Here is an 8,827-nt window from a genome sequence, read left to right on the forward strand (position 1 = left end):
GAAAAATTACTGAAGATCATGTTCAACGAAAAATGAATGCAGTCAGCAACGAAACTAACATGAAACCTAATAACATAAAAGCGACTGTTCAAATGAAAAAGATTTTTTTGGACAACAAAAATGAAATTTTTTTTTTGAGGATCAGTGAAACACTTCTCCTGCTTTCGTAAGGTGCTAAGAGTAGGACAATTGACAAATGGTCTGGGTGGTGTAGTTGGTTATCACGCTAGTCTCACACACTAGAGGTCCCCGGTTCGAACCCGGGCTCAGACATTATCTACTTTCATTTTCGACTGTGATCGAATCAAATGTTCAACTGAACGCCGAAGGCATTTCTTTTTTGGCTACGTTGAAGTTGTGGGGAAAAAAAAAAAGAGAGTAGAGTTTCGATACAACTTTCTTATGGCAAATTTCCCTGAACTTTGCTCTTTCAAATCGCCCGTTTAATCCTTGACAATGCTATGATCCAACTAGAGCTGTTAAGTCAATCAAGTAGCTCGAAAACTCGTTAGAGCTTGACTCGTTAAGGCTCGAGCTCGGCTCGTTAATTTTGGTTAACGAGTCGAGCTCGAGCTCGAAACATGCTCGTTTAGTTAACGAGCCGAGTAAGCTCGGCTCGTTTGATACTCGAGTAGCTCGTTAGAACTCGTTAATGAAGGGCATATTTATCATTTTAGAAATCAAAATTATAAAAATTAAAAATTATAGGTTTTTATTAAGGTTAATTTGCACGAGCTCGAGTTCGAGCTCGTGAAGCTCGAGTCGTTTGTGATAAACGAGTCAAGCTCGAGCTCGAGCTCGAGCCACATGTACATTTAACGAGTCGAGTTCGAACACATTTTAAAGCTCGTTTTCCTAACGAGTTCGAGTAGAGCTCGGCTCGAATTAAACTCGAGTCGAGCTCGGCAGCCAAATACTCAGCTCGACTCGGCTCGATTAACAGCTCTAGATCCAACCAAGGCTTCTCGCGTAACGTGTCGCTGGCCAAGCCAAACCACGTCGCATGCAAATCCTTGTCTGGCATTGTAATTACGCTATTAAGCGTTTCTGCAAATCAAATGGCAGAAAACCAACCTGGTATATCGCACTCATTAATTAAATCGGTGTACAAACTGACAAGGTGAATTCTGGATGACTGGACCGAGGCGAAGGGATTCATCTATCAAATCTGCACAAAGAGCACGGGCTTTGTCCCCTAATCCCATTCCAACGATCAAGTCAATTCGGGTAATCAATTGCAAAATTAAAATGCAAGGGTCTTAGTATCTTTAGTACTTGTATGATTGAGAGTGAGCGTGTCACTCCCTTTTCTACGGATGAAATGGTATTTATAGGAGATAATATGGTGAGAAAAATGATAGGCTTCAGTTCTCATGGGCCTTAGGCTGATAGTGTCAGGCTTAGGCCCAATGGAAGGGACATAGCACTGGTCATGTCACTGTCACGTCATTCCGTCATGCACAATTCAACTTTCCTAATAATACGTCAGATATCAGATAGAAGATCAAGTCGCGATGAAGTCATTTCGAAAGAGATTGAGGCCGGCCTCGGGGGGCGGGGCAATGAGCCGAGGTGGCACGGGACTCGCGGAGCTCACCTCGTCGAATCGCGAAACCGAGGAGGGGCCGGACGCCCTCACCGACCAAAATGGAAATCAAAAGCTTTCCTCGCCAAATTGTCAGATCATTCTGCAGCTGAAAATGGTTTTCCATTTTTCGCCGTCTTGTAACATCAATATTCTTTGGTTCATAACTTCGCATTTACATATTCTATACATAATCCTAGACTAGATTAGCAATTATTTTTTTTGTCAACACAGGGGTGTCCGGGTCAAGACCCGAAGGCGGCCCGACTAATCCCCTGCGCCCAAGTACACCGCCACCCCAAGCGCACCAGGAGTTAAGTGGGATTCGACCACTTGACCTTGGAGTTTCGCAAGAAGCCCAAGACCAGATGGTCTAGCCCTGGGGGGCTAGACTAGATTAGCAATTAATGCTACAAAAAATCTAGGCAAACGCTTCATGTCTCACGGTATTCTACCTTCTGAATAACCAAACATACAAGAATTTGTTGCATTTTAGATGTATGTCAAACTAGTTAGAAAAGTCATTTATTTTTTTTCGCAACATTGTACGGGGACTAGTAGATAATCAAATCTGACTAAATTAATGGGTGCTCTAACACCTCTTATTCGAATCAGAAGTTCTGATTTATAGTCGAAAGAGATATTTAATTCTTTTTTGGTGGTTAGTGATTCACAGAAGTCACTTACCATTCAAGCCTTTTTGGACTCTTTCTTCATCCTTTGACCCCTTTTTCTTTTGGAGAGAGAGAGAAAGAGAGTGGGGTGTGGAGGGCCTTACGGGAAAAAAGAAAAAAGAGAATAAAAAATGAGTTTGGGCTTCATACATTTTACATGTGGGCCTTGAGTCTGAAGGGAGCGGTGGACTAAGACCATCAGGCAACGCCAATGCCAAATCACACCCAAACCCAAGAGGGAGGAGAGTAAAATAAGGCCGTGTTTGCATTATAATTTTTTAAAAACTTTTATAGAAAATAAATGTAATAATTGATGTATGTAAATTTAAAAAAGTGATTAAAAAATATGTTTATAAAAATATAAAGATTTTTTTAGTGGAAAATCTCTTTCCAAACAAAGCTTTGGACTGCCAATTGCGCGGTAAAGCTTAGACTAATACGCGTGGCCTCAACGTTGTACTGGCGAGAGGGAGTCCTGCTTTCATCACCCGAGAAAGCTTTCCAGCAAAGCAATTAGGATTCTAAAAGCTTAATTAGGGCTGCAGTTTACAATCTCTCATTTTCTCGTACCCAGGAATCTTTTTTATAATCAATCTATAAAATTAAGATAATAATGGTCGTCTCTTAGCTAGTCAATCCCCATAAAGCGAAGCTAGATCCTTCCCCTCCTTTTGTAGTATCCGGAAATGGCAACGGACGATTCTCTGACCAATCTCCCCACCAGCCACCTACTTGGCTCGGTCCCGGTAATGAGCTGTTCAATCTTTACATTTCCTCATATTGGTGTTTCAATTTTTTTCTTTTTTAATTAAAGTTTGGGAAGTTTTAACCGTTGGAAGCTCGTCAGACATTTCGGTCGGTATTCTGCTGAAAACTTTTAGAAATTGAGAGTTGAAATTTCTATGTGAAGGTACACATGTCGCGGTAATCTGGCAAAAGTATGCTACTTAGTTGTTTCGTAATCAAAGATCTAGTCTAACTAATCTGGGCATGTAGAGTAGTTATTATCTGCGCTTTCGGTCGCAAATTTAGGGTTTTGATTATTAGGAGAAATGGATAAGTATCTGGACTAAGGCGATTTTGTGCCTTTTCCCTGGAAAAAAAAGTAAGTTTTCTTTGTAAACCTTGCTTATTTGTTAGTTTATGTGATTATTTAAATTCCACGTGATTTCGTGTGGTGTTTACTTTAGTTTTTTTGTTATGATCGCGATTTACACTTGATAGTCGAGTTCGTAATTTCTTGCACTTCCACATTAAGTATGAATTTAGTAGCTGTGGTCCCTGTATTTCCTTTTATTTCTATACCAATTAATGTTGTTTTAGAGAATTTATGGCACTATCGAAAATTATGTTTGGCTCTCTAACTGATGTTATACCAACAGGCTGTGGTAACTGAAGCAAAGAGCACCAGTTCCCAGGGAGGTATGAAGCTCATATTTGGAAATGGTCTTCTATGCGTGTGAGTGTTTTCTATTGAGTAATAAAATTTTGTGCAGCTCCTGGAGCAAATTTGCAAATATTTCCTCCAAATAATGGTGGAAACAACTGGCGTGGTTATCAAACTCTTGGAGGTCAAAGTGGTATGTGTTTAACTTGGAAATAGAAAAGTCTTATATTCTTTCACTTCGGAGAAATAACTTTCATTGTTAGAAAAGATTTATGCCTCCAGTCAGGCATATTTCTTGTGTTTGTTAGCATTGGATACTAATTGGATACTGCATGAGCATCGATTCTATGCTGTAGTAGAAGACCTCTGAGCAAGTTTCACATCCTTAAGAAATGTGATGCCAACTATGAAGTACATTCACATACATCTGTCCTGTAGTTGGAAGCTATTTAATATTTGACTAATAAATGCAGAAGCTGATGGAGAACAATCAGTAAACGAATCAGCAAACAACTGGAAAGGATTCTTTAGCATCTCCTCATATACACAGTATTTCAATGTAGATACAGACATTGTCTTGAACAGAATCCTGAGCTCATTTTATCCAAGCAGCGGGGATTTTTTTAGCAAGATTGATGCCAATCCAGATTTGTAAGTTGCATTGTCAGTTGAATTGTTTGGTTTTACTGGTTGCCATGTTGATCATATTCATCATTCTGGATCAAGTAATAGACATGCTAAGGATTTAGAAAGTTGACTCGTGTAAGAGTAGAGAACTATGAGTGTGGTAATTGTGCATAGTTTCAAATGAAGGATGAGGTTGTAAAGTTAAATGCATATCTATTTACTCTTTAGTCCCGGCTAATACCCTGTTACCTAGAGAATTTTCAATGTGCTTGGTGATGATTGCTTCACCTTTGTATACATGACTCTCTGTGCTGCTGTGTTTGATGGATCTTTACAAGAAAGTAAATAGATAAAGCAATTGGATTTCACCATAAGAGTGAAGCCATGAACTGAACCTTGTTCCAGATGGATGAATTTCAGAATATTTAATGGGAGAACAGACAACAAAAAGGAGAATACTGATGCAAGTCATCTGAATATTCTTCTATGAGAATTATCAATAACTTTCAGAATCAACATATAAACGTTACTGGCATCTCCTCTTATTAGTTTTCGAATTATGTAATACATTCTTTTTCACACATAGTATAATAAGTCCTGTACGTGTTGCAACTCTCTTCACATGTTCCTTAGCTTATTCTGCCCTGATTTTGTCTATCTCCTAAACCTTTTCCTGAATACTCAGGTATGGCCTCATCTGGATCTCCACCACGTTGATTTTTGTCATTGCCTCCCTTGGTAATTGTGCCACTTATCTGATGCACAAGAGAACTGATAGCACTACAGCTTGGAGTTTTGATGTCAGCTATGTCAATGTGGCTACATTTGCCATCTATGGTTATGCACTCCTTGTGCCTCTGGGATTTTATTTTTTGCTTCAGTACATGGGTTCAAATGCCAGCCTAGTACGCTTTTGGTGCTTGTGGGGATATTCCCTTTTCATTTTCATTCTCAGCTCTGTAAGTATTCATTTATCTGTTGTTTCTTTAATTTTCTTTATGACATTGATATAAAAGATTCCTTAATTCTGGTGATGGAATAAGAAAAAGAGAAGTGTTCTGCAGCTCTGAGGATAAAATGATGTTTGGGAGGCTTACTTAAGTTCAGTTGTCTCTTTATGTCTACAAAAATGTCCATGCTTTAATAACCAATGAACCTGCTAGTCGTGAAACTAGGGGAATACCATATTATTTATGCTTATATTTTAGAATTTTGACAGTCAATTTGACTATCTCATGACCCGATGGATCCATCTATTAACAAGTGAACATCTATAAGTCAATTTGACTGAAAGTAGGCTTTATGGACCCATTTAGAGTAAGATCAAAGTTTTTACAGTTTAATGTTTCCAATAGATGCTCTATCTTGCCCATGCACTTGCCTTAGTTGTGTATATAAACTATAGGGTCAGTTCGGAAGCGCAGTTTTTTGTTAGTTTTTAGTAGACAAGTTTTTCTCCAACTTGTCTACACTGACCTCTAGAAACACTACAAAGCTTTTAAAATACACACACCAAAACACCAAAAAACACACACCCTTCTCTCTTCTGCCACCACCCTCCCACCTCAGCCCACCGCCACTGCTGCTGGCGCTGCCACCTAGGCTGATGCTGCCTTCCCCCCCCCCTCTTTTTTTTCCTTCTTTCTCTCTCTCCCTCTTTCCCCTCCTCCTCCTTTCCCCGCCACCCCTTCTCCCTCAATTCTAAATGGAGTACCATATATCGATCTCTCAAATTGATTGGACACTTTTGAGTACCTATAGACCAGAACTACTTGATTTTCTACATACAATTTAGCAATATAACTCCTCCTAGAATTGAAGTGCAAGCATTGATGTTTTGCTTGTTAGAATGAATACATGATAAGTACTTGAGATTCTCCCAATTGCACATCTTCTGACGCAAACTTTTCTTTGATTTTCCAGTTTTTGTTGATTATTCCAAATGAATTTCTTCGCTGGATTGTGATACTACTGAGTGGTGCGGCATCAGCTGGCTTTGTTGCCCTGAATCTCAAATCTTACATACCAACAAATGATATGACTTTTGTGTCAGTAGCTGCATTTGTTCTGCAAATAGGTCTTGCAATCTTCCTCAAGATGTGGTTCTTCCCTTGAGTAAACTTTGACATGGGCAGTCTCCGCTCAGTTTGCTGCTCACGGTTGTTTTAGTTGCTGTACTTGGGCAAGTATTCCTCAGGGCGATGATTTTGTCGTTTAGAGATGTTGTATCTTCAGTTTGGCTGTAGTTTGGCCTGGAGAGGTGTTCGTTCAGATTGTTTAACTGGGGTGGATGTGCCGTTGTGAGCGAGATTAACAAGCACCATTAGAGTTGGGCATTTTGCTCCGTGGTCAGTACATTGAACATGTAGGAGAGTTGTAGGTGGTGGATGTATTAGAAGAACCGGACTTTACTTACCTTTGTGTTTCTCCAACTTTTCTTGATTTGCCGCTAATATCTGTATATGTTCCTGTAAATGGACAATTCAAGTCACCTTGATCTACAAACTATTCGTGCTTTGGTCAAACTTCCTTGAGGTGCACTTCAAGGAATATTTTGGTTGGGCGAAATAATTAAATTCCAATTAGAAAGGACGAGGCAATTCCCAGTTAGGTGCGCGGTTGGCTCAGATATCAAAGCATAGGCTGGAGAGACATATGAGGTGAGTTGGAGGAACGGAAGATGCCAAAAAAAAAAAAAACCACATATGTGGTACATGTATTTCTTGCAGGTTGGCTCACTGGAGATGATCTGGAGTGTAAATGAGGTCATGAATTTGGACATATTAAAGTTGCGGTGGACAGAAGATGCAATCTTGTTATGTGGTGAAAATGAGCTTAAATGAGTTTTATAAGCTTCAAAAATGTGAAGACAAGTACGTGTACAGTGTATGGATAATGCTGATCACCTTGATCTACAAACCGTTCGTTGGTCCAACTTCCTTGAACCGCAAGTAAGATTATAGTTGGGCCACCCGGAAAGGACGAGGCAATTACCAATTGGTCAATATGCTATTTTGTGATGCGGTGAAAAAGAGGATGTTCCGAATCTTGGAAAGATCGTTTTCATAAATTCGATGATTCAGACTGTGTCACATCATCTTAACATCATTTTCATAAATTCAATGATTCAGATTGTGTCACATCATTTATTGAAATTCAATGATTCAGATTGTGTCACATCATTTGTTGAGATGATGTGATATAATTTGAATAATTGAATATTTGAAAATCGAGTTTATCTGAAAAAATGGGAAGACAAGTATGTCTATAGTGGACATATTTTATTAGTTGGTACCATTAACCTCCTCAAGAATTAGTTTGTTTAGATGGGTGATTATTTGGAAAATTGTTTTATTTTTGTAATAAAACCTCTTTGTATTTTATCATTACCTTTCTATCTTACATATATTACTTTACAAAAATTGCTAGATTGATAGTTATACGATTTTTTCCAAATAATATTTTTTTATTTACACACGGCCAGCTTTTTTGCTTCAGAATACCAAATAGGTAAACAAATGTCAATTATTAAAACAAATCAGAAAGGGCAAAAATGCGGTCCCAATCACCAATACAACTCGAAAAGCAAATGAAGAAAGAAATCTAAACCCGTTCATTCTTTCATCCTAATCGCTTCATGTACGTTACGAATTATTCCTTCATTACGTATACTAGCCGAAGGTATGAGAGAGAATGACCCCACTCCCATAGAAACCTCGCCAGTTTAGGACACGAAGAAGAAGAACGATGAGACGCGTCCTACAAGTACGGGGGGTGTCTACTTCTTGTTTGAGGCATCGCATGTGGAAGAGCTCAGTGCACCAAACTTGGCGGAGCGGGAGGTGAGGGGACTAAATCCTACCTCACATCATTGGCTATAAAATGTGACAAGCCACTTCAAATGACTTTTAAATAAGTGTATAGTGCATTTGTTTGAATCGGTAGATAGTTCAGTCCCTTCCGATTTCTTCTCAATTTTTCATGTCTTCACCTCCTCGTAACATAGAAAAATTTAAATTTATCGTATCGACAAAAAAAAAAAAACATCCCATGTGAGGTGTTTTCCACCTTTTCCCTGGCCGCTGAGGGCTGGAAACCCTCCACCGATGACACAAAGACACGTCGCCAACGACGACATGCGAACTGCGGAAGAGCAATTCAGCCCCGGCATTTTGTAGTTGTCCTGACTCATGATATAAAGCTTCCTTCAACCACCACCACTCGCTGGTCGCTCCACAGTCCTCTGTACTAGTGCCTAGTGCATGAGTGCCCAGCCCGCCTCGTGTTTAAATGAGCAGTAATTTCACCACCACAATCATCTGCATTCGGATTTTCTGCACCAACATGCCATGTCACTTACTTATCTCCACGTGGCATTATAGGGTTGCTCCGGCTTTAAGAAAATTCCAGTCACACAACATCACGAAAACCTCATGAATATTTCTCCTACTCCTATATCTGTCACCCCTCACATCCACCAAAAATCCATATCTGCCACCCCTCACATCCACCAAAAATCCCCGCCGTACTTGTTGACACTTGAATCTGCTAACA

The 8,827-nt window shown here is 39.5% G+C and overlaps 1 protein-coding gene and 1 non-coding gene across 2 annotated transcripts; both read left to right on the forward strand.

Moving 5' to 3' along the window:
* Positions 1-199: 199 nt before the first annotated feature.
* On the forward strand, positions 200-273 carry TRNAV-CAC. The gene has a single exon. It is a non-coding gene; the product is annotated as a tRNA-Val (tRNA).
* Positions 274-2,683: 2,410 nt separating this feature from the next.
* Positions 2,684-6,764, forward strand: LOC113762759 (protein YIPF1 homolog). The gene is made up of 6 exons (XM_027306341.1): positions 2,684-3,005; positions 3,642-3,681; positions 3,756-3,839; positions 4,120-4,297; positions 4,959-5,232; positions 6,197-6,764. Exons 1-6 carry the CDS (start codon positions 2,946-2,948, stop codon positions 6,386-6,388), a joined length of 828 nt encoding a protein of 275 aa, XP_027162142.1. The 5' UTR covers positions 2,684-2,945; the 3' UTR covers positions 6,389-6,764.
* Positions 6,765-8,827: the final 2,063 nt, after the last annotated feature.

The sequence above is a fragment of the Coffea eugenioides genome, chromosome 2 (genome assembly GCF_003713205.1).
Source record: "Coffea eugenioides isolate CCC68of chromosome 2, Ceug_1.0, whole genome shotgun sequence".
Taxonomy (NCBI): Eukaryota; Viridiplantae; Streptophyta; class Magnoliopsida; order Gentianales; family Rubiaceae; genus Coffea; species Coffea eugenioides.

Coding starts and splice junctions, on each gene's coding strand:
- LOC113762759 (XM_027306341.1), top strand. CDS start 2,946: ATGGCAACGGACGATTCTCTGACCAATCTCCCCACCAGCCACCTACTT. Junction 3,682..3,755: donor GAGCACCAGTTCCCAGGGAG/GTATGAAGCTCA, acceptor AATTTTGTGCAG/CTCCTGGAGCAAATTTGCAA. Junction 5,233..6,196: donor TCATTTTCATTCTCAGCTCT/GTAAGTATTCAT, acceptor TTGATTTTCCAG/TTTTTGTTGATTATTCCAAA.